This window comes from Loxodonta africana, chromosome 27 (genome assembly GCF_030014295.1).
Source record: "Loxodonta africana isolate mLoxAfr1 chromosome 27, mLoxAfr1.hap2, whole genome shotgun sequence".
Taxonomy (NCBI): Eukaryota; Metazoa; Chordata; class Mammalia; order Proboscidea; family Elephantidae; genus Loxodonta; species Loxodonta africana.
The window spans coordinates 18511603-18538485 of NC_087368.1; the positions used below are offsets into that span (position 1 = coordinate 18511603).

Here is a 26883-nt window from a genome sequence, read left to right on the forward strand (position 1 = left end):
ATTCTCCAAAACTTTCCTTTCCTGAACTTTCTTAGTCTAAGCTAGCTAGTCCCAGAGTCTCAGACCCTCTTAACCATGCTCAGTTCACGTAGGCATTATGTTTATTGGCACCAACAGTTATTCCCCTTGCTTTGCAAAGACCATAGATTTCTTCAAGTAAAGCCCTGTGCAATTAGAGAGGGTTAAGATGAACCTCAAACTCTCTCTTAAAGCAAGTTCTTTCTCGCTGAACAACTGCAAGTTTGAAGAAATCTTAAATTGCGTTCCTTAAAGTCAAGTGTCAAGGGAATGAGATTGTTTCAGGGCCTTGCTCTCAGAAAGAAGTGGCTTACAAGTAGCAATCGTGAAGCCAAGCCTGTCAGATCAGACATTTTTCTGCTCACTAGCAATTGTCCATCACGTGATCTTGCCTTCTTTCCCCTGAGGGTCATTGTAAAGAGAGAGCCATGGCTCAGTCATTGATTGGGGCTCAGTTCTCTTTGTCACTTCCAGCCTTAGAAGAGGTTGAGACCCAGGGGATATTGTTAGGTGTCCTACATAGAGCTGCTGTGGTACACAGATCACCATTTCTGAAGCTTGCTAGGAGAGTAAGAAACAGATACACGTTGAGAAGAGGGGCCAGGCAAAGGCTTTGTGAATAATTGGATTACAGGGCTGAAAATATAATAGTTTAGGCAACTTAGAAGCTGTAATCATGAAGCTCGAATACATACATTCTTGGCCTAAACAGGAGGACTGAAAACAGCATCAGTGGTGGTTTTCTGATCCCATCGTCTCATAGGGCACACAAACAAATTTAGAATTAGTACCATGTATCCGTTGGCAGCAGTTTCGGTTGATCCTAATGTGGGCTTGATGGCAGTGAGTTTTTTTTTTTGGATCCTATGTGAGGAGTCCCTGGGTAGTGCAAATGGTTAACATGATTGGTTGCTATTTGAAAATTTGGAGATTCGAGTCTACCTAGAGGTACCTCAGAAGAAAGGCCTGGCAGTCTACTTCCAAGAAACCAGCCATTGAAAACCCTATGGAATACAGGTCTACTCTGACACACTTGGGATTGTCCTGAGTCAGAACTGACTTGATGGCAAATAGTTTGGATTCGAATCTGAAGGATGTGTTGCAGTCTGAACTAAAGCAGCAGAATCTTGTTTCAAATAGAAATCCTACCTACACTTATTCTGGGGTTGAAAGTACAATTTATTGATTATCCAAAGGCTTTACTTCGCTTTTTCTCTCTTATGATATGACCTTTAAATAATGATACGTGTCATCATGCCTTCCAACAATCGTAGAAAGGAGAATTAAATGGAAGTGAAACTCAATTCCTACAACACTGTACATTGAATAGGATCACTCCGAGAATATCATAGTAAAGCAAAGTATGAAAATTAAACTCAGACTTGTGTTCAAATTCTGATCTCTGACACTTATTAGCTGTGTGGCCCTTGAGGAAATTATGACACGTCTCAGTGTCCATAATTATAAAATGTAGTTTGGTAAAATGTTGATCGGTGAGAAATGTAGATATGATACATACAAAACGTACAGCACAATGTCTGGCATATAATGTTGTTGTTAGGTGCCATCGAGTCAATTCCTACTCGTAGTGACCCTACAGACAAACTAGAACTGCTCCCATAGGGTTATCTTGGCTGTAATCTTTACAGGGCAAATCACCAGGGCTTTTCTCCCTCGGAGCTGCTGGGTGGGTTTGAACTGCCAACCTTTTGGTTAGCAGCCAAGCACCTAACCGTTGTGCCACCAGGGCTCCTTCTGGCACGTGCTTACTAAATGAGAGCTATGATTAGAACCTTTCTGTATAGTATATTTTCAGGACTTCTTTATCTTCATTGACTGAGCTATACTCAATTGTTCTGGCTCCTCCTTTAAATCTATCCTAACCGAATTTGAAAGGAGCCCTGGTAGCACAGTGGTTGAAGTGCTCAGCTGTTAACCAAAAAGTCAGCAGTTCGAACTCAGCAGCCACTCCATGGGAGAAAGATGTGGCAGTCTGCTTCCGGAAAGATTTAAAGCCTTGGAAACTGTGGTGTGATTGATTACTTTTGTGCGTGACCTTTCTAGCCATGGTCTTGTAACTCCCACCCAGTTGATTGGGCAGGACTGCGTGATAAGGTGAGTGTGGCCCACCAAGGGGATTGGTCAGTTTTGCCTTAAAAGAGAGCCAACTCCAGAATAGAAAGGAGGATCCTACCACCACCAAGGAAGAACAGCCAGGAGCAGAGAGCATGTTCTTTGGACCCAGGATCCCTGTGCTGAGAAGCTCCTGGAAGCCAGAGACACAGAGAGAGAGAGAGAAAGCAAGCTGTAACCCTGAAGTCGGTGAGAAATGGTGGCAAGGGAGACCTGGGAGCAGGAGACGGCACAGTGGGCTTCCCAGCTCATGGAAAGAGAAATCTGAGTGCCTTTAGGGAGAGGCCTAGGGCCAGGGAGAGGCGTGCTTGCGAGCACTGTTGGGAAGAAGCTGTCCTGGTGGAAGAACTGTATCCTGAGTGTTCCTGAGCCTGAATTGTAACTGTTACTTCCCTAATAAGCCCCATAATTGTGAGTATGGTCTGTGAGTTCTGTGTGGCCATTGCAATGAATTATCAAACCCAGTAGAGAGTGCCGTGGGAGGGATGGTTGGTGTCAGAATTGATAAAGATGGTGGAGAGATGAGGCTTGTCTGGCCTTTGCTTCTTGGAAGTCAGCCTTATGCTGTTGATCTTGGTTCTCCTTCCCCCTTGTGGGGCTGGAGGAAGTCAAATACTGCCCCCATGCCATTTTTTACACAAATTCTGTGAAACAGTTCTATTCTGTCCTGTAGGTTTGCTATGAGCTGGAATCTACTTGACGACAGTGGGTTTGGATTTTGGGTATGCAGAAAATTCTTTCAATTGTAGGTAAGAATTATCTGTGTTTGTCACCTGAACCAATTTGGTTTTATTAAATCAAGAACTAGCTCTACTTGTTAATAAATCCAGTGAATGATTCATTGGGCAAGGATGTTGGAACTAATGAGCAAGAACGTTAGAACTATTGACTAAAGCGTATCTTGGGGATATTTTCTGAATTTTGAGTTTCTAAGCTCCTTTTGTTTCTAATTAGCAAAGATTTCTGAGAGGTGGCTATACTTACCCTGGGAGGAGAATAAAAGTATTTTTATTTTAGGAGAAAGGGAACTTAGAGCAAAATGAACTGGAGGGGGGAAAAAAATAACAAAACCCTTGGCATATTCAAATCAGTTAAGCATCACCTCTTTTGATATTCTTCGGGTTCTTATTCCTTCTTTCTCTTTTCCTTTTTTTTTTTTTTTCTCCCAGCTATTCTGACTCCTACCATAGAAGTTTTCTCAAATTTTGAGAAGGAATATCTCTTATTTGAAAGGTATTTGAACATACCGTTCAAATCATGGAGAATAGGACCTCATCGCTTTTCTTGGCCCACACTTGAACTTTTTAATTTCTAATCCAAAGTCTTTAGAGTTGCCAGAACCTCACTCTATGTTCCTTCATTTTTGTTTTAGAAAAACTGGAAATAAGGCTGCTGAGAAGAGATAAGGAAAAATGAACTGTAATTCCACAATGCACCACTATTAGTATTTTGTGTATATTCTGCCAGTCTGTTTTTCTACACACACACACAAAAATTTAAACCGCATTGCTTTAGGAGCTCCTCATTTTTCATTAAACATTGAAATGAAGGGGTCCTTAGCCACGGCCCAGCTCAGGGATGTTTCCATCTGGTCAGTTCATCTCCCGCCAACTCCACTTTGTGCCCGACTGCTATCCAAGGTGCCAGGGACACAGAGCCCTTTACTTTGGTTCATGAGTATCCTGGGGCATTTGGAGGAGAGGTATCTAAGAGTAGATTTGATGAGGATTGAGCAAAGATTTACAACATAGACGGGCTGCCCTATGGATAGATGGTCCCCAGCAGAGGTGTTCACTGCAGACAAGGAGAAGCTTTTGCCTGGTATTCACCGAAGAACCATTACTTAAGTCCTTTGGTACAATACACACACCAAGAAGAGGTGGGGAGGCTACTGTGGAGGCTTGTCTCATGCAACTCCAGATACTCTAGGGGACTTTCTCCTCCTTTTTAATATAGTACTTCCTTTAGTTTACCTTTTCAAACTATCTCACCTCCCTGTCTCCATTTCTTGTCCCTTGAAAGCAGACCTTCCATATTGATGAGTCTAGAATTTTATACTAATGATTTGCCCAAGCAGTGAAAAGCCATTGGCTGTTTTTAATCAAGACTCTGTATTTTCAAAGCTTACTGGAAGCAGCATGGAAGGAAAACTAGAGGCAGGAGGGAGAATACTTTTGAAGAGCAGGTGAGAGATGATTAAGACCAGGACAAGGCAATAGCAAATGGGATAAAGAGGAAGAACAACTGAGAGCTCTGTGGCAGACTCAGTTGGGACTCCTACCACTGCCCCACTCTTTCTGCTTCAGATACAAGTGTCTCATGATCCAGCTACCATTAACAGCTCCTTCCTTTACTCATCTGCACCTCTTTTCCCAACCCCCACCCAATATATATCCCCTGGACTAAGTTCTAAAAACTGCCACCCTGTCACTATGTCATTAAGTGGCACTGAGACAGTGACTGTAGAGAACCAGACTCATCAGTCTTAATGTAAAATATGAGGAGCACCTGAAAATGTTTAAGTTCCCTGATTCTGATGCTGTTTATATTCAGGATATTATATTTTTGTTATCATAATTTCAAAAAACAAAGATCATACATATTTATCATTAAAAAGTCCAACCAAAATCCTGCTGGATATAAGAAAAATGTATGCCAAGTGTCCATATCCTGCTTTATGCTGTTGTATGACATCGAGGAATATGACTTGATTTCCATGATGGTACAGTCATTAAAGAGAGCGGGACAACTCACAACTCAAATTGTCTTCATATTTGTACTTCCTTGTGTTAAGCTGTTAAACTTTGAATACATAGAGATAGATAGCTGCCATCAAGTTGACTCTGAAATGATGCCCAGTCCTGTGTTAATCTTCACAGTCACCGGCATGTTTGTGGTCGTGAACACCACCATTGTTCAAGTCCATTGTGCCCATCCATCTCACTGAGGGTCGCTTTCACCCATGTTGGCTCTGTGCTTCACCAAACATGATGTCCTCCTCCAGCTGCTGATCTTGTATTGGCTACTAAACTGTCATTTATTCCATGTTACTACCAAATTATATTTTTGGTGGTACATGGAAAACATATGGTGCAGGACTGGGCAATGTTTGGTTTTGTTGTACACAGGGTCGCTATCATTCAGAAGCGACTCAACAGCACCTAACAACAACAACGTGAAAAACATATAAATCTTCTTACAGTTATAAATACTAGCAAGTCAAATTCCTTTACGCCCTTGTTTCCTAGTCAGAACAAAAAGTACCAAAATGGAGATAATGGGACTTTCCACCAGATTCAAGCTCTGTATAACTGTTAATTCAATTCCAAAAATACATTTTACCATATAGGGTATAAACCTTGTTTTCTCCCCATCAGTCGTATTTATCTATGGAAATTAAAGGTGCTGTTAGCTTACATCCTGGCACAGCCTCGTCTGTTTTGGCACTCATCAACCCCATGTGGTAATTACTGCTGCTATATACAGTAGGAGTTAAATTTGACATAAGATTTCTGCCCTCCAACTCTACTTTTTAAGAAACCATACTACTTTTTAAGAATACTTTTTGGGAATCTCTGTATTTGAAGCTGACGGCCTTCCTGCTTCCAACCTTAACCTTAAGAGGGCTTATTGCTTAGTGGCTGAATTACTCTCAATCTGAAAGAAGTTACATGATCATCACCGTCTCCACAGGTAAGAGAAGGGGAGCTAGATCCTGAGAAATAGCCTTAAATCATTACAGTTATGCAAGGGTGAAGACGTTGTCCAAGAGCCAGGGTTAAGGACTTGAGGGAGAGATTTGGGAAAGTAGGAAAGCCAGAAAGGCAAGAGTAAGTGAGCAGACTAAGTAGGAAGAGTTTTGGGAGATAAGAGCTAAGGCTTTGAACCTGATTGGAAGCTATTGTCCAAAGGAGTAGCGTGGGCTTTGCTACGCCTTGGAGGTACCCAAAGCCTATTTGTAAAACAGCTGGTATGCGTACATCTGGAAGAGCAGTTGTAAAAGGAAGGAAAGAAAGAAGAAAGGAGGGAAGGGGGAAGGGAGGAAGGAATCAGGTTTCATATGCCCCTTACACAGGTTCTCTAACAAACCTTTTTTTTCTGTAGGTAATGGAAAGGAAGACATCAGCTTAGACATTCTTAAACCCAGTAAAACCTGTTGTCGTCGAGTTGATTCCGACTCATAGTGACCCTATAGGACATTGTTACAAAGCTTGAATTTAGAGGAAACAATATTAATGATGTTTTGCTGAATTTATAAAACGTCAAAGATCACATCTCCTTACCATAACTTATTAGACAGAGTGATCAGTCTTTCAGCTCTCCCAGAACATGACGCAAAATGACAACTGTGATCCAGAGCTGATTAGAGAGTGTTGCCATGTGGGCAGCTGTTTCCTTGCCTTTCACCTCATTTTGTGCTTTTTCCTCTCTCCAGAATACTTTGGTCCTGTCACAGGCTCAGTGGAGACAATAATGATGCTGCTGGTCTAAGTGCACAAATAAAAGGGATTTTTATAAAAATTAATAGGCTCTCTTCTGATCTGGGTGATATTTCTGCAGGGTGATTGACAGAAAAATGCTTTAAAATGTGAACCAAAATCTTAGATTCATACCATTCCCACTATTATTTTATACTCTTACTCTCCTCCCATAACAACAGCATTAGTAAAAAAGGCTCTTGACTTCAAATAGTGGCCATAGATAAAATGTTAAATAGGAGCCAGTCTGGAGGGATGAGGACAGTAGTGTTTGTCCTGACATGCAGCTCATTTATGGGCCTTCTTCTTTAGTCACAGACAATAGAGTTGATTTATTGTCCCAACATTTTGGGGGCTAATGTGTTCACCACTGGACTGAAAGATGTGAGAATGTTACGATTGCAGGAACCAGCTCTAGAGAGGTTAACTGACTTCCCCATGGTCACTTGGCTCATTAGTGTTAGAGCCATGGTTAGATATCAGGTCTACTGGAATCTGGTGATGGGATATTGAAATGGGATTTCCACGGCCTAGAGAATGTAGGCATGGATATTGAGGCAGATCAATGAAAGGAAGCCTTAGGTCTGGGTCAAATGAAAAAGAAGGAAGTCATGACTCCTGCATGGTGAACAGGTAACATACTCTATGCCTATCTTATATAGTAGAAGTATGTAATACACACATCTATGGCCTGTGAATTCAATCATACTTTTCAAAAATACAGCAGCAGCGACAATGAAATATATATTTTTTAGTATCAGATGGCCCAAATTACAAATCAACTGCTTCATCTGGTGCCCAACTAAAGGAAAAATCAGTAGAATCCAAGGCTGTGTGGCTACATCAGCTGTTAGAAACTGAGATATCTAATACAGTATATGCAAAATATTAAGGATATTTGTGACTGTTATTTTTGTCTTACACCCTGACTTTGGGATCTATTCCTAAGTAAGATGGATATTCACAGCATTGAAGTTTTGTTTTGGTTTTCATCAAAAGAAAAAGAAAGGTTATTATGTGTGAATAGATTAACAGTTTGGCTCTTAAGCAACAATTTTTCCATCATTTTCAAATATTTCTGTCCAGAAATTCCTGGTAGCAGATAATCTAGTGCAGGAATTTTTTATATATTTTTCAAATAATGGACACTAGATATAAGCCTTAGGTTAGATCCTTTGACTACTATATTTTTGAACTTGAGTCTGTGGAATAATATTTCTTATGTTCTTTTGATCGAAAATGGAATTGACTTTCATCATTGGCTTTTAAAATATGATCTGGAAATATACATGCATATTGAAACTTGAGTATAGTGTAAGTGTAGAGTTTGATGAGTTTTCAAAACCTGAACACATCCGTGTAACCAACATGAAGAAACAAAACATGACCAGCACCCCAGAATCTCTCCCATCCCACCATGTCCCTTCCCAGTCACTGTGTCCCCATAGGTAACCACTAGCCTAGTGTAGTTTTTTTTTTTTTTTTGCCTGTTTTTGTGCTTTACATAAATGAATTCATTTTGACTGTATTTGTGTCTGGCTACTTTTGCTCAATTTTATGTTAGTAAGATTCATCCACTTGGTTGTAGTTGCCCATCACTCATTCATATTGCTTTATAATGTTGCATTGTATGAATATGTCTTCATACAGCCAAACACTTTTTAAAGTAGGTGTACTAATTTGCAACCTTCCAGCAATGTATAAGAGTTCAAATGGCTACGTACCCTCCCCAAAACTTGGTATTGTCCATCTTTTTCAGTTTAGTCATTTTGATGGGTGTTCGATGGTTTATCAGTCATTGATTTTGTGACACAGTGGTTAAGCATTTGGCTGCTAACCAGGAGGTTGGCATTTTGAATATACCAGTCATTCCTTGAAAACCCTATGGGATAGACCTACCCTGTCCTATAGGGTCACTATGAGTCAAACTGACTCAATGGCAAGGAGATTTTTTTTTTTTTAATAAATGTCTAGCAAACTCGTACCGAACAGAGATCTTAATTTGGGAACCACTGTGTGCTGTGAGGAAACCCTGGTGGCATAGTAGTTAAGAGCTACAGCTGCTAACCAAAAGGTCGGCAGTTCAAATCCTCTAGGCACTCCTTGGAAACCCTGTGGGGCAGTTTTAATCTGTCCTATCGGGTCACTGTGAGTTGGAATCGGCTCGATGGCAATAGGTTTGGTTCTGGTTTTTGTGTGCTGTGATGATACGGGGTCGTGTCTCTTTAAGTGGAATGCTTCAATATCAATGCCAACAAATACAATTTGAATAACATAAGCACATATGTATCAGCACAGCAAGTGTTATTGTTTAAAATACTGCCCTTTTTTGGAGGAGATGTGGGATAAAAGAGACAGTAAGAATTTTATTAAGTGTACTGCTAATGATTGAAATTTTCGTAGATGAAAATAAATGGCAGCGGTTGACTTCGGTTTTTATTACTGTTGCAGGGTCTCCATTTTGGTGCCTACTGGATATTGTTCCTATAAAGAATGAGAAAGGAGACGTGGTACTTTTTTTGGCCTCATTCAAAGACATAACAGATACAAAAGTGAAGATTACTCCAGAAGATAAAAAAGAAGGTTTGTACTGTTTTCAGAAAACATTGACAGATGGAGTAACATTTTCAAATTGTTTACTCAAAGATTCTAGGAGGAAAAAAAATGCCTTTCTAGTAACAGCAACTGATAAATATTCATAAGCGTTAGCCATATGGTATTTGGCAATGAGATGTGTCTATTCTAGAATCATAGAGACTCAAATGCATTTACATTCTCACCATAGACTCTTTTGACAGGAATCAGAAGTTCATATTCCTATGCAAATAGGATGAGGGTGGGAAAACAATTTATCAGAATGCAAGGATTCATACCATCTAGCTTTGTAAGGGAAGAAAATGAATTGATATTGATAAGTGAAGTTGATGTGCTTACAAATACATCTCTTGGTTTCATTTGAAGTGCTAGTGCTCACAACTCAGTAGTACAAAATTTCATTTTATGCACAAAATAAGGAGCTGAAGTTTTGTGGTTGTTAGAATGGAATGAGGAGCCCTGGTGGCACAGTGCTTAAACACTCAGCTGCTAACTGGAAAGGCTGGCAGTTCGAACCCACCAGTTTCTCAGCAGGAGAGAGATGTGGCAGTCAGCTTCCATAAAGATTACAGCCTTGGAAACCCTATGGGGGAGTTCTACTCTATCTTATAGGGTCACTGTGAGCCAGAATTGACTCAACAACAATGGGGTTTGGTTCTTTTAGAATGGAATGTTGCGAACAAATGTGTGTCCCGTACCTTTAAGAATACAACAGTATACTAGTTTGTTTTAAGACGCAATCAAGCAGACTTAAATTACCTTCAAAAGATTCTTTCCAAGGCTTTATGTTGCTTACCTTATATCAAAATGCTTATATCTCATTAAGAAATTCCTTGAAATTTCACATAAGGTAACAGAAATTAAAACTAAAAAAATTTAATCTTATTTTTTAAAAACAGAAGTGGGATTACCATATTTTTGCACGAATGACAAGCCTACACTTGTTTGCCAACCAACCCCCCCCGAGGTATTCTCGTAAGTGCCACTATGCCAATTTTTTTTTTTTTTTTTTTACGTACTGTAAAAAAAATTAGCATAGTGTGCTTACGAAAATACCTTACAGAGGGAGGGCAAGGTTGGCAACATAGAAGGCACACGTTATTTGTGTAAAAATGTGGAGTACTCTACTGACGAGAGAAAAAGCAATTGTCATGGTAGGGATTTTCTATGTAGTAAGTTCGTTATTGCAGTCCCTGTTTGGTGCAAGTGGTTAACATGCTCAGCGGCTAACCGAAAGGTTGGAGGTTCGAGTTCACCCAGAGCCACTTTGGAAGAGGTGGACTCAAACCTCCAAGTTTTTGGTTAGCAGCCAAGCATGTTAACTGTTTGCACCAACCAGGGCCCCGAGCTCTTTATTAGAACTGGCTATTTGACATTTCAACCACTCTGCCCTTTTGGGAAGGGACTGTTTTACTCCACCTCTTTTTAAAAAGATGTGTGAATGTTTTAAATACATTAAATGTCTCTTGAAATGACAACACAAATGAACTTTCACGATTTGCTGCCCCCTCCATGTCATTTATTAAAATGTTCGCAAATGCGATGCCTGTTTTCCTGTGCATTCGCATGAATGGCGTATTTTATATACTCAGAGAAAAGCAGTCTCACCATAAAAGTTGCTTGGATATTAGAGCAAGTGCCACACCTGTCCAATGATAGAAAATTGTGGAAATCAGTGCGTATAGTTCTAGTTTCATTTTAATCTTTTCTTTGATATTATAGGAATACAGAAGGTAAGGACCCTTTGAACATAATTACTTATATATGATTATGCATATATGTTTATTGCATACAATCACATGTATGTGTAGATAGATTGAAACCTGAAACTATCCTCAGAAAAAAGTATATGAAGTTTCTTGCTTCAAAGGGGGCAGTTTAATAAATCTGACTTTCTTTGAAGATGAGGATCATGCCTAAAGGTTGTATATAAATGATTTAATCACCTGTGTCCTGTGTTCCTTGTGTCTGCCAGCGGGGGAGAAATCTCCATCTTGGGGGACTGCAGTGGATAAAAGGGATAAAATACACATATTCATTGGAGGTTGGACAGAGTGCTGTAAAAATACCACTTTTCCCCACCCAAGTTCCGAACCAACTGACAAAGAAGGCATGTGGGAAACCAGGATTTCACCCTTACTTCTGATTAAACTAATAGAAGAGAAAGTGACATGTATCTACTGGCAAGTGGGTTCCTCCTAGTTACCTCCGGTCACAATCCGAGCTGGCCTGCAGCAGAGCCACAGGTCTTCCCCGGGGGTAACTTACCTGCCTCGAGAGCCAGAGCAGAGCAGGAGCTCCCCAAAGACATATAGTTCCCAAGAGAGAGGGGAAAGAAAGGGTTTTACACAATACCTGCCAATGTCTCCTTCCAAATGGAATCAGATTAAAACCTTCCTCTTCTTCTGGGGAAAAGGAGTCCTGGTGTCACAGTGGTTAAGCGCTTGGTGACTAACCAAATGGTTGGCAGTTCAAACTCACCAGCCAAACCATGGGAGAAAATACCTGACAATCTGCTCCCATAAAGATTGCAGCCTGAGAAACCCTATGAGGTAGTTCTACTCTGTCATATAGGGTCACTATGAGTCGAAATTGACTTGAGGACACTCAACACCAACAACCCCTGGGGAGAACTCAGTCAAGGAGCACAGAGAGGCTAGGTGAGTTACACTGTGAAGTTGCTTGCCCATAAAAGACATAGTCCATTTCCCTGTCATTGGGGGTGGGGGGTGCAGGGGCATGCATTTGAACATTCTAAGGAGCCCTGGTGGCATGAAGGTTAAGTGACACCGTTTCTCTAATGGCTCTGTGGGGGAAAAAGACCTGGTGACCTGCTCCTGTAAAGATTACAGCCAAGGAAACCCTGTGGGGCAGTTCTACTCTGTCATGTGGGGTCATTATGAGTCAGAAGTCAACTAAATGACACCTGACCACCAACATGGAACCAGTAACAATTACATTAATCCAAAATTCTATCTTAAACACAAGTTTTAGCTTGATTTATATTTAAACTGGGCCCAATAATAGTCTCATTTTGTTTATTATAAAGACTGTGGCAAGATTTAAAGAAAAAAATTCAACAATAAAGATTTAACATTAATTATATTATGTAAAATATGAGTTAGAAATGTTGACATATTTTGTAGCAAGTCCTTAATTTTTTTTAGAGTTTAATCTTTTTCCTTGCATGGGCATTATTTCATATGAAATTGTTATTTCTAATATACACCAAACACTCAAGAACACATTTTTATTTTTAGTTACTAGCTTATTTTAAATGTTCCCCCAAAGTATGTAGTATTTTTAGAGAGGCAAAGTAGCTGCTATAAGCTACCATGGTTGTACTTTTATCATGAAAAATAGTTCGATACGTATTTCTCTCTTTTTTACCCACACTTAAAATACCTTAAAATTCACCAATTGGTGTCATATTTTGCAGGAAAGGCAAACCTTAATATATGATAGTTTTTGACTTTCAATATAATTGTTTGAAAATCATTACCCTGGTTAACTGGAGCAGTATTGTGTTATAGAACTAAGGGTGCATAAACTCTAAATGGACACATAGCCTGACCTAGACCCAATATTGTATTTCATGTCACTGATCGTATCACTCAAGTTCACCTGAACTGTAGAATTAAGGTTTGTGTTGATTAAACTAATTTCCTCCCGAAGCTCATTTAATGGATCTTTGTTCAAGAGTGGTAAATTAGGTGGACTTTATTAAAAAAAAAAAGAAAGAAAGAAAGAAATAACCTCTGTATTGTCTTGGTTTTTATTTGAAATCAGGAAAAATCTATTTTATAGACAAGGCCAAGAAGGTATAGAATATAATACAGACCTTGTGTTTATTAGCAGTACTGATGGAAGGATAACATAAAATGCAAAGTATATTTGTACACTCAGTAACTTTCAGCCTGTATGTATGTGTTTACATGTCTATGTGAGGCAGGAAGAAAAAGAACTTTCAGCAGAAACCCGGTGATTTTTTTTTTACCACCTTTTACAATATCTTCCCTTTTTTGACACGTTTTACTTTCATTCCAAAAATACTGTGTAAATCTCTGACTTCTATGTCCACATCTAGCATAACTGAGTGAATTTAATATGATACCCTGTTCACCTCAGTAAGAAATATTTTATTAAATTAAAAATCAATTAATAATGGATTCATTCATTCAACAAATATTTATCTGCACTCAGTACTGGGTTTGGAGATCTCAAAATGGAGACAACCTGCTTTGGAATCATCTAGACCCTGGTTCAAATCCTGGTTCCACCACTTATTGGCTGTTGAGCCTTAGACAAGCTACTTAACCTTTCAGAGACTTAGTTTCTTCATCTATAAAATAGGGAAATCATGTATATCACCTACATTTGTTTTAGGTTTATAGGACTTAATACATGCAAATCACATAGCACAGAACATACAGAAGGTGCTCAATAAAAGATAGTTGTGGTCATTATTGTTATAATCTATATTTTTTTATAATAATAGCTAGAATTTATTGAGCACCTGCTTCATGCTAGGTGCTTCACATAGGTTACCTCCTTCTCACTATAACCCTATGAAATAGGTATGATTCCTTTTTCTATTTTCCAATGAATTTAAGTTGGCAAAGTTGACATAGTAAAAAATGGTAGAATTAGGATTTATACCCATGCAGTCAAACTCCAGCACCTCCATTCTTTTTATTGTCCCCCCCCCCGCCCCCGCCGCGAAGTGCTCATGGTCTCATGGAGGACATAGATTCACAAACCAGTGATAGGATATTCAGTGATAGCACAGTGGCAAAAATGATAAACTCTTCCCAGACAAGGGAATAAGATAGGGTAATACCAGGGAGAATTGGAGCAGAGTCCAGGACAGCTTCACTGGGAAAATAATGTTGAAACAAATCTTCAAAGATTAGTTGTTTGATAGACTGAAAGCAATAGATGTTAATTTCAAGTAGTTGACTTTTGTTTTGAAATGGATTGTGAGAGTCAGGGAGTTGAAGCTCAAGGTTAGGTAGGCAGACAGGGTTTAAATCTTAAAGATTTTATTTTGTCATTCTGAAGTGTTTTCCTGGTATGGTGATATATTTCAGAGGTCTGACAGGCAGGCCTTGTAAGTGGGAGAGGGAGGAAAAGGTAATGGATGTATCCCAGGTTTTTGGTTTGGGGCAGTATGATTAACGTGACATTAATTCAGATGGGGACTACAGAAGAGCAATAGGCTTCTGAAGGACATTTATAAATTCAGTGTTGGGCATACTGAGCTTGAGGTGTCCATGGATGTACTGTAGACAAATGAACGTGTGTTCAGGAGAAAGTCTGAAGACACAGATTTGAAAGCCATTGACGGTGATTCAAGAAATGGTAATGGATGAGGTTCTTCAGAATTACTGCAAGGAGCTTCAGGAAGGAGGGAGGAAAGAATCAGGTCCATGCTAGCACCCTGGAGCAGATTCACATTTAAGGAACAGGAGGAGAATATTAGTACAAGAGACAAATTATGGTGAGCCATTGGAGAGGAACAAAGCCAAGTGAGGTAGAGAAGTAAAATGAGGTCAGAGACATGCCCGTTGGGTTTTGTAATCGAAGGGTAACTAGATGATTGTTATTAAGTGGTCTCAGGAAAGAACAGGAAGTGAAAACCAGGGAGGTTCTATAAGAAGACTTTTACAAACTTCTGATATTTTGGGCCATCAAATTTTTAAAACTAAGGAGACACAACTATAAAAACACATCCTTTATGCTATACCTTTAATGCTAAATGGATGTGTTCTTAGCTCTTAGTATTGTCATTGCTGTTAGCTGCCTTTGAGTTGACCCCCTACTCATGGGAACCCCACACACAACAGAATGAAAGCTGCTCAGTCCTGCACCATCCCCGTCACTGGCTGAGGATCTGACGGTTGTGATCCATAGCATTTTCATCAGCCGAGTTTTAGAACTAGATTACAAGGCCTTTTTTCTTGTTTGCCTTAGTCTCCAAGCTCTGCTAAAATCTGTTCAGTGTGATAGCAACACATAAGCTACCGCTGACAGACAGGTTGTGGCTGTATGTGAAGTGCACTGGCTGGGACTTCAGGCTGGGTCTCCTGCATTTAAAAAAAAAAAAAAAAACCCAATGCCATTGAGTTGATTCTGACCCATAGTGACCCTAAAGGACAGAGTAGTACTGCCCCATAGGGTTTCCAAGGAGTGTGGAAGGCGAGAATTCTACCAGTTAACCACCACTACTCCCAGCTCATGTAAGCAGGTTTAAAATTCATATTATGTAAGAGTCACCTTATAAAGCCCCTCTCAATCCACTTTCTGTCTACCATTCCACCCTCTAACCTTCTAGCTTGTAGTAGGCGTCTTTTCTTTAGACCACTCAGTCCCTCGTTGCTTGTTTCACACCCTGACTCTTCTTGCACTGATATATCAAACTTCTGTTATCTTGTCTTTCCCAAATCATTAGGCACCTTAAAGGTGAAAGAATGTTTCATATGTCTCTGCATTTCCCGTGATGCCTTGCACATAATAGACACAGAGTAGAGACTTGCTGATTAATTTTATTAAAGGTCCTTCACACATGGGACAGTGTTTAGCTTCTTTGAACAATTCCTCTTTGTACTCAGTGAGTCACAATTTTCCATGCCTTTTTTTTTCACAGTAGTTCATTCATTATGCTAATTTGGTTTTCCATCCAAACTGGTTGAGTATATTAATATGTGCCTTGTTTTTCTAGGTACATGGCCCAGTGCAGTTACATTTGTTTATTTCTTGTAGAGTGTCCCAGATTTGGTTTGAAATGGTTGCCACTGTTATTCATGATGTGACAACATCACAAATTATCCCAGAAAAGGGGAATATCAATTACAATTTGTAAAATGTGGGCACTTTGAATTTATGTGGAGAATTTAGGAGTTGGTGTGTGAAGCTTTTTACGTTATCATCAGTGGTAATACAAATCAGGATTCCAATGAAACACAATTTCATAGTAGTCTAACTTTTGGCAGTCAGCAGCAAGTTGGCTTTTGAAGTACACTGACAAAAGTTTTATTTTGCATTTGGCTTTTCCTTATTTACTAAGTGGCTTCAGAAAAAATAATAGTAATGAATAGCTGTATTCAAAAATCAGACATGAATTGCATTTAGCTCCAAGAACCCCAAAACCTAACTAATAGAGACTTAAAACGGTAAGGACTTATTTTTCTCACAAATGGTGGTGCAATGAATGTTTAAGCACTTGGCTGCTAACTAAGGGTCGGAGGCTTGACCCCACCAGCCGCCCCTCAGGAGAAATGGGCTGGTGATGTGCTCCCATGTGCTTACAGCCTAGGAGACCCTATGGAGGACTTCCACTCTGTCCTGAGTTAGAGTTGACTTGATGGCACACAACAACAACATTTTTCTCATATTTCAGAGTCTAGAACTAAGCAGCCCGTGGTTGGAAGGGCACTGTTGGTGAGCATGCAGGCTCTTTTTGCCCTTCTGCTCTTCTGTCCTTAATGTGCTGTTTTCATCCTTATGCTTGTTACTTCGTTGGTGTAAGATGTTTGCTGCACCTTCAGAACTCATTTCTGTGGTGCAGACAATAAAAAGAGTGAAGGGCAAAGGGCAAGGGCTGCTTCCTTTGAGGCTTTGCCTTTGATGCAGGAAGGAATGTCACGCCCCTCTTCCCGCTGTCTTTTCCTGTCAGAGACTTCCATCAACATGTCATTGACCAGAACCCTGTCACATGACCATGGCCACCTCTAGCTACAAGGGAGGCTGGGAAATTTTTTAAATTTAAGCATTTATATCTCTATAGTAGAAATAGTAGAGGAAGAGGCTGAAAATGAGGTCGCATCAGCCAATCTAAAGTACCTATCAAGCTATTGTTTAGTGATTATTTTCTATATATATTTAACATACATATTTCTTTCCAGTCATATTTCTGGGAGTATTTAATCTGAAGCCAAGTTGCAATATTGGAATTACTTTCTTCATGCCAGACAGATTATCTGAGGATCCTGCGAAGAAGAGTGAGACCTAGAGAGAGTGAGTGAACTATTCAAAGGCCTCAGTGCTGTGAAGAAGTGGAGACAGAATTGAAGACTAGAGCTTACATCTTTCCATTATACCTCAGAACCTCCTATGAAACAAACAAACAAAATTAGAAACGAGGTGGACAAAAGACTGGTTTTATCTCAGTTCCTTCCCCCAATTCCTTCCCCGTGATTGTCATGAAGTAACTGATAGCTCCTGTTCCAATCCTTTTTACCGTTCTCAATCCTTGTTTAAAATTCTTACTATTCAAAGTGTGGTCCAAGGCCTAGACACGATGACATCACCTGGAGCTCAATAGAAATTTAGAATCTCAGGCTCTGCCTCAGACCTCTGAATCAGAATATGCGTTTTAGCCAGATCCCTGAGTGATTCGCATGTACATCCAAGTCTGGGAAGTCCTGTGCCCTGCCCCTTCCTTCGAATGGCCTTTCCTGGCCGTGTAGTCTCAGGTAGCCCACTTCCAGCCACTCTACCACCTCACCCTGTTGATTGTCTTCGTAGCATATTTATCCCTACCTGCAGCTAAAAAAAAAAAATAATAAAAAAATATATTTTATTTATTTATTTTTTTGCAGCTACCTTTTTCAAAAGTTAGTTTATATTGTGACTTTTTCTCCTCTCCACTATAATTTAGGCTTCATTTGTGAACAGACTTTGCCTGTTGGGTTCAGGAGGCCATGCCCCTCACTCTGTATGTAGAATGAGTGTCTGACACATAGTGAGTGCTCAATACATATTTGGTAGATGGATGGATGACTAAATGAATGTATAAATGATGTACAGTTTAGGAAACTTCACTGTTTAGAGATAAAGATAACACAGCTTCCTTGCTGTTATAAAATAATCAGACCATGATTATCAAAGCCACATGTCTCAGGCATACATTCCGATGACTAGATTGTTTGATTGTGTTGTGCTTAATTTAAGTCTAAGGCAATTTGACATGTATTTACCTAAGCCTGTTCACTCTCAAAATATGAATGTCCCTTTTCACTTTAAGTACAATCTCTGCTGTTTGTTAATTTGTTGTTGTTGACTCCTCTGGTTGTCTTTTAGTTTCTGAGGGTTGCAATTTGGCCACTTTTTTTTTTTTTAAAGGTAATTCATGTCATTTGTTCAAAAAATACAAAAATATTCTCCAAAAGGACAGACATTAAGAAACTGTTCAGATATTAATTAAATCGAAGAAAATGTTTTTATATACTTTGAATATTTTAATATTTAATGTTGAACACTACAATAATGTTCCTTTCACCTGCTTTTTTTTGTTGTTGCTGTTTGTTTGTTTTATGTTTGCCTAGGAAAACACACACGAAAGTCCTCATTAAGAGCAGAAATACTTTATCCCAGGGGAAAGATTCCTGCTTTCAGGAGACCTTTATCGAATTTGTGATCGAATTGGAAAAAAAAAAAAAATACTTAAAGAATTCTAACCACATTTTTTTTTTTTAATGGTTTAACCTATACTTAAAAAAAAGTTGGAGTTTTTATACATATTCACGTGGAACCCTGGTGGCGCAGTGGTTAAGGGCTATGGCTGCAAACCAAAAGGTTGACAGTTCAAATCCACTAGCCACCCCTTTGAAACCCTATGGGGCAGTTCTACTCTGTCCTATAGGGTCGCTGTGAGTCGGAATTGACTTGATGGCAATGGGTTTGATTTCTGGTTTTTATACATATTCACTAGTATCTTTCCCTCCTGGAACCTTCTGAAGACAAATAGTGTAAACCAGGGTTCATAAACTAAGTTGCTGATAGAGGCCAGGGGATAATGCAATGAGTGAAATGTTGTGGTAGACATTGGTGGGGAGTGCAGCAAATTAGACATGACATCCTTCATTGAGTCATTACATTTTCAAGAAAATTTTAAAATATTCTGCAGCCCGCCAAAATCCACCTATAGATTAAACGTGGTGTGCCGGTCAATAGCGCCTGATCCTTGGGCACAACTTTATCAAGCTAATACCTTAATTGTCAATTTTTTAATAAAATATATTTCTAGCTTTATTACTTAGAAAATGGAGACTTTTTAGCCCTCTTGTGTTGAATTGAAATTTCCGCATCCTTTTGCAATTATGAGTCGGAATCGACTTGATGGCAGTGGGTTTTTTTTTTTTTTTTTTTTTGGTTTTTGCAATTAAATGAGCAAATAATGAGTTAGGCACACACATATGATGTTAGAAGATAAATAGGTTCAGACTGAGTCAAAAAAGCCGCTTAACTTGACACTCTGAAAAAAATATACATTCTTAGTGATAATCTCAACGTTCAGCAAAGTTTACTCAGCAGTTTATATTAGGGAATATCCGAAACTAAGGCATTATAGCTGACCTGGTAGTGTCATGAATGACAGTAGTGTTATTTGCGGTAGGCTGAAAATCAGTGACAAATCTGTAGGTGCTACATCTCTGTGGCGAGCTATGCTTGGGCCTGGGAGGAAAGACTGTTGATTTGTGCTTCGGTGGGAGTCGTACGGAGCATTTTCCGTTTTACTTTTATTTTTGTATAGGTTAGCGTAGTAATGGCTTCACCAGTGTGAGAAAAACAGTATCAGATGCTAAAAGCTTGTTGTTGAATGTCATCTAACTCACGCCCATCCCATGTACAACTGAATGAAATGTTGTCCAGTCCTGCACCATTTTGATGATTGTTGGTATGCTCCAGCACATTGTGACCCCTATGTATTGTCCCTGTAGGGTCACTATGAGTTGGAATTGACTTGACCACAATGAGTTTGGTTTACATTTGGTTTCCAACCTAGGGTGCCAATCATCCAGCATATATTGGACAATATTCTGTTGTGATTTATGGAGTTTTCGTGGAGTGATTTTCGGAAGTAGATTGCCAGACCTATCTTCCTAGTCTATCATAGCCTGGAAGCTCCATTGAAACCTGTCCACCATGAGTGGCCCTGCTAGTATTTAAAATACCAGTGTAATAGCTTCCAGCATCATAGGAACGTGCAACCCATCATAGTATAACAAACTGACAGATGGGTGGCCGAGAGCTTAGGTGCTGGCTATTTACAGAAGCACTGGGAAACATTGGGTGTTTGACTTCAGTTGCTGCCCCTGTATCAGTAACAATGAGCTTTCCATCCCAGCTAGCTTGTTTTTAGGCAGTAGGAAAAATGTCTGGGAGTCACCATCAAGAAATCCTGCTTATCTCTATAATAGGCCTCTCCAAAATTTCATGAAGTTTTTAATATATGTATTTGACACATTTTAAGGGGGAATGATTTGGCTCACAGTGTAGAAGTCTACTGGCTAAATGTTCACTGAAATGTTCATATAATGGCTTCAGTCTCTTAAAATGGTATGGTAACTCAGTTTTAATTTATCTACTTTAAAAATACATCTCTTTTCTCTTTCTGAGAAAAATGTGTGTGAACATCATTAGGGGACTGTTCCCCAATATGGAGAATGGAATCGATGCTCAAGAATTAACATTGAATAGTAGACTTATAGTAAGAATGCTTCTGCAGGATGGGAACTGAGCTGAGCCTATAAAAAAAAAAAATATGAACTAGAAATCACTAAAATGACTGATGGTATTGATGAGAAACTTCAGAAGTTGTAAATGGTCCTCGTGAGCACATTGGTTTATGCCCTTGTAATATGTGTTTTCATACGTTCAGAAGTTCATCTTCTTTCTCCTTTTGGACTCTGATCTCTGTGAAGGCAAAGCTCATCTCTGACTCACTTTGCAGCCCCAGAACTTCAGGCAGCATCTGTCACGAGGAAGAGTTAACTGCGTAGTGGTAAGTGATGCAGAGCTGGCTATTTGGAGTCAGTCTGGACTGATTTTTTGAAAAACTTGGAGAAAAAAAATACGGGAGTGGGTTTTTGAGCTCACAACCCCAGCAATCAGCTGAAAGAGGCTGTGTGCAAGATCCCAAGTAATGGGGTAAAATAAAGTAGTGAAAAGGGCAGAAGAAGTATTGAAAAGGAAAAGAACAACTTCTACTAATTACAAATGAAGAAAATTAGGTGATATTTTTCTATAAATTAGGAATGGAATATTCCAATTATATTAGATACAGATTACGGTTTTGCAGTCGGTCATAATAAATGAAGATTTTAAATTTATTAATGGAATTTTATTATAAAGATGGATTAAACATGCCTACCCAGATTGACTATGAAAGCAAACACGTTACAATACAGTAAGTGATAAACATCTGAGAATGTCTATCTCTCAGGAAAACAGTTTGAAATAATCAGATCTCTAGGAAATGTACTCAGAAGCATTGAAAAGAAACTGAGATTCCCAAGAGAGAAGGATGGAGTAGGGCAGAGCCCTAACCCTGATTGAAGCACAGTATTGAGAAGTAACTATTGGACGTTTTCTCTCCAGTGTTTGTTGTTAGCTGTCATCTAGCCTGCCCCACAGTCATGGTGGTGGCACGCACAATGGGATTGGACATTGCGATCCATAGGGTTTTCAGCGGCTGAGATTTTATAAGCACACTGCCAGGCCTTTCTTCCAATGTTTAGGGTGCTGTAATATCGGCTGGAAGAAGTAATGAACTCATGGAGCCCAAGTGTGATGCCAACTGTTACATCTTTCAAAGCATAGGTAATACATTGATGAGAATATAAGTTAGTAACATATTTAACAACTGTTTTTTTTTTTTTTTTGCATACATTATACAACATAAATACAGAAAACCAAGTCATGCCATTAGGTGATGAATTCCTGATTGCTGAGTAGATAGTCTAGCTTTGGGTTTGAAGGAGGAGTTGATTGTCTAGCTAAGGTTACAGTAAAAATTATCCCTATTAACATTTTGTCATTACCTTCTGTAAAGGAATAGAACTTCAGACAAGACCAAAACCTGGGTCTGCTTGGAAGGTGACTTGATTCTCCAGTCTAAGTGTAAAACTCTCAGAAATATAATGGGGACCTAACTACTGATGCAGCAAAGATTAAAGGCATAATTCAGTAATATAATAAAAACTCTATGCCAAAGATTTTGAAAGAATAGCTGAAATAAAAAAATTTGTAGGAAAATATTTAAAAAATGACTCAGGAAGAGAAAGTTTGATTTATAACCATTAAAGATATTGAATCAGTCGTTGAAAAATTTTTTTCAAGAAATATTAAGCCCCAGTGAGTTTAGGGATCAGCATTCCTAACCTTTGAATAAACAGATAAATCTGATCTTACTCAAATACTTTAGATTATAGAAAAAGAATGTAATGTTGCTATGGAAACCAGATGAGGACAGCTTGAGATGTACGAGAAACATGTGGGTATTACTAGAAGAATCTAAGTAAAATAACTTGAAGTAAATTAAAAAAAAGAAATTGTGTACAGGTGTTATGTGAGTATGGCAAAATAAGAAATCTAGTATTTAGTTCAAATCCACCAGGTGCTCCTTGCAAACCCTATGGGGCGGTTCTACTCTGTCCTTTACGGTTGCTATGAGTCGACTTCACGACTTCACGTCAAGAGGTTTGGTTTTTGTTTTTAGTATTTAAATGACAGTAATTTACAACATACTCATCCACTCGACTCAATGGCACTGGGTTTCTGGGTTCATCAATTATAGGAAGACTCTCTGTAGGATGGAAACCCTGGTGGCATAGTGGTTAAGAGGTATGGCTGCTAACCAAAAGGTCTAGCAGTTCAAATCCACCAGGCACTCCTTGGAAACTCTATGAGGCAGTTCTGCTCTGTCTTACAGGGTCGCTATGAGTCGGAATTGACTCCATTGCAGTGAGTTTTCTCTGTAGGGTGAAGCAATGACTCCAGAAAGTAGATAGGAAGACGTGGTTAACTTCAAAACATTACAGCTTTCTCTCACTATTGATCTGTTTACTTATAACTCTGGGAGGGAAATGTAAGCTTCTCCTGCATTGGGGCATTTTTGTCACACAGCTGTGCTTGAATTCTGTAATTTGGAAACAACAACAACAACAAAATGCTTGCTTACTACAGGGAAGTGTGGATCCCTGGGGACTTATTAATATTTAGAAATTTTAAAGTATTCAGGATTGGGGATTATATAACTTTTAAGATATCTACTGGTAAAAAGGAAACCATGGTGACAAAGTGGTTAAGAGCTACCGCTGCTAATGAAAAGATTGGCAATTAGAATCCACCAGGCACTCCTTGGAAACAGTATGGGGCAGCTCTGCTCTGTCCAGTAGGGTCACTGTGAATCAGCATTGACTCGGTAGCAGTTGGTTTGGTTTTTGGACTGGTTAAAAAGCTATTTATACCACTGACTCCTTTATGAGAACCTTGTGGAAAGATTTCTTTTAGGTCAGGAGATGAGGTTTTATTTCTTTGTTGTTTTTGTTTTTAGTTTTATAGACACTATGATTAGTATATCTGACCACAATTTTGTCTTTTCAATTGTGAGCTAGAAATATTATAATACTATTAAATGATATTAACAAATAACTAATATTAATGTCTTAGTTCTTCTGACCTTCATTTCATTATTTTCTACCCATTGCCTAAATTATCCCCATTATTTTTAAACACTTTCCTGATAAGTCTTTTAGTAAGCCACCTTAAATTTTTCTTTTTTGAATAAAAGTAATATCTAACATTTGATGAGTGTCTATCAGGAGCCAGGTACCGCTTTAAATGTTTACTACACATTCGTTAATGTTATCCTCACAGCAACCCTGTAGTGTAGGAGATATTATCATCCACACTTTCAAAAGTTAATGTAACATGTCTAAGGTTACAAAATTAGTAAGAGGTTGGGCCAGGATTCCAACCTCAGTTTTGTTTAGCTTCAGCGCCTGACCTATAATCTCCATATTATAAGACCTTCATCATAGTATAAAGGAATATATGTACTGTATCATGTAGTGGTTAAAAATACAAACAGTATCAGGTGATAGCCATGTAAAAATATTATATGGTCGTTAATGCAAAATTAGAAAAATACAGAAAAAATTTTAAGAACTAAAGAAATACATCATTCCTAAGCTTACTATCCAAAGATGGTCATCTTTCACACATTGGTAGGTTTCCATCCATTTATTTTTTCTAGGTAAATTTTAGTACATATTTTTTAAAGTTGTAAATCCAGTCTATAATAATTCTTACCAACAACAGAAAAGCCCATTGCTGTCGAGTTGATTCCAACTTACAGCGACTCCTATAGGGCCCCGCTATGAGTTGCATAATAATCCTTGCTTCTAGGAAATTCTTATGCAATACATCATTTCTTCTCATTGAAGTTAAGGCCCATTTTAGCATGCTTGGATCCATTAAGAAAGAAGAAAGCAAATATCGAGTGGCCTACTATCGATATATAAGTACTTTTTACTTACCAGTTATCCCATTACATTTTCTCAGTGAAAGCACTGGAAAATGTGTAAATGAATGGCTGTTGCTTTAGGGCCATTAGAAACCCATCTAAATCTTCTCTGAATAACCTGAAAATTCTTCTTGATATGAAGACTCTCCTTATCCCCCATCCTTTAATCATATTTGACATTTTCATTTAAAGTCCTCTTGAAGATCATTCCACTCCTCTTGAGTCTAGAACTGTAGATACTAATGCATGTTATATCTCACTCATACTGAGTTTAATGAAAGGATAGCTTATGAGTACCTGCATTTCATGCATTCTGCCCATCAGGATGGCTGTTTAAAATAATCATGACTCTCCTTCAAGCCATGAGCCAACATGATCCTTGAGGTAATGTCTGTGTTTGAATCTACATTCAGTCATGTTTATCATCTTATAATTACAAACCCTGTAATAACTCCATCCATATTGAACCTTAGGCTGATAATTTCTGACCACTTACATCCTCAAAAATAAATCAGATTTCAAGATGCACAACCCCTTTCTTACTCACCTTTCCTGAATTATTGTAATCAGGAACCTTAAATGATTAATATTTCTATTTCCATTAGAAATTTACATTAAATGCAGGTGTTTCCAAATCATGACTAAAATGACAATGAAGGAACAAGTCAGGAAAAGGTCTGTCAGCTGATATCAATGTGTGTTCAAGGAAATGGTCCATTCATATCTCTGTATAGCAAAGAGCAAATTTGACAATATAGATATCTTAGTTTTAAGGAACCAAACCAAAAATCCAATCCCATTATCGTCGAGGTGATTCTTACTAGGAAGTAACTGCTAAAAAAAAATTGGCCAAAAGACTTGAAAAGTTTTGTTTATGGGTCAGAGAAAGTGGATAAGAGGATCTCCTAACTTATTAGTTAGGTTCCAAAGACCAGGTCATAGTCCGAAAACGGGCGTTACGCAAAAATGGAGGATGACTGCATCATTACATAACTGCAAAACCACTGAGCATCATGGCCTGGACAAGTTGACACATAACCTTAACCATCACAGTCAAGGTTACTCTCGCCTTGCACTTTGATGTTCCTTACTGTGCGAGGTACATTATTAATATGCAGAATAGTCAGATAGCATATATTTTACTATTGCTATGAATGTGAGATATTGGATAAAGGGTTAGTTGATAAGTGAGGAATAGGTATAAACTACCAGTCCTGATGCCACATTCCTCTTCATATAGTCCAGCTTCTCACATCATTTGCTCAGCATATAGATTGAATAAGTATGGAGAAAGGATACAACCCTGACACACACCTTTCCTGATTTTAAACCACCCAATATCCCTTTCTTCTGTTCCAAGGACTGCTTCTTGGTCTATGTACAGGTTTTGTATGAGCACAGGTAAGTATTCTGGAATTTCTGTTCTAAATGTTATCCATAAGTTGTTATAATCTATGTAGTCAAATGCCTTTGCATAGTCAATAAAACACAGGTAAACATCTTTCTGGTATTCTCTGCTTTCAGCCAAGATCCATCTGCCATCAGCAGTGATATCCCTCATTCCGTGTCCTTTCCTGAATTGGACTTCATTTTCTAGCAGTCCTCTGTCTACATACTGCTGCAACCATTTTTTAATTTTCTTCAAAATTTTACTTGTGTGTGATATTAATGATATTGTTTGATAATTTCTACGTTCTTTTGGATCACCTTTCTTTGAAATGGGCACAAATATGGATCTCTTCATGTCAGTTGGCCAGGTAGCTAGCTGTCTTCCAAATTTCTTAGAAGAATAGCACCTCCAGCACTGCATTTATTTGTTAAACATCTCAGTTGGTATTCTGTCAATTCCTGGAGCCTTGTTTCTTGCCAATGCCTTCAGTGCAGCTTGAACTTCTTCCTTCAGTACCATCAGCTCTTGATCATATGCTACCTCCTGAAATGATTGAACACCAACCAGTTCTTTTTGGTACAGTGACTGTGTATTCCTTCCATCTTCTTTTGTATTTTGCCCATAAAATCCTTCAGTATTGCAACTTGAGGTTTGAATTTTTTATTCAGTTCTTTGAGCTTGAGAAATGCTGAGTATAGTCTTCCTTTTGGTTTTCTAACTCCAACTTTTTGCACATTTCATTATGATACTTTACTTTGTCTTCTCAAGCCACCCTTTGAAATCTTGTTCATCCCTTTTACTTCATCAATTCTTCCGTTTGCTTTAGCTATTCTGTGTTCAAGAGCAAGTTTCATAGTCTCTTCTGACATTCATTTTGGTCTTTTTTTCTTCATTCCTGTCTTATTAATGACCTCTTGCTTTCTTCATCTTTGATGTCCTTGATGCCATCCCACAGCTTG

The 26883-nt window shown here is 38.7% G+C and overlaps 1 protein-coding gene across 1 annotated transcript in view; it reads left to right on the top strand.

The window, feature by feature from the left end:
- KCNH8 (potassium voltage-gated channel subfamily H member 8) overlaps positions 1–26883 on the top strand; it is a 447419-nt gene that overhangs the window by 156728 nt on the left and 263808 nt on the right. The window contains exon 3 of the mRNA XM_003415733.3: positions 9081–9212. Coding sequence (XP_003415781.2) covers positions 9081–9212 — 132 coding nt within the window. The remainder of the gene's footprint in view (positions 1–9080; positions 9213–26883) is intronic.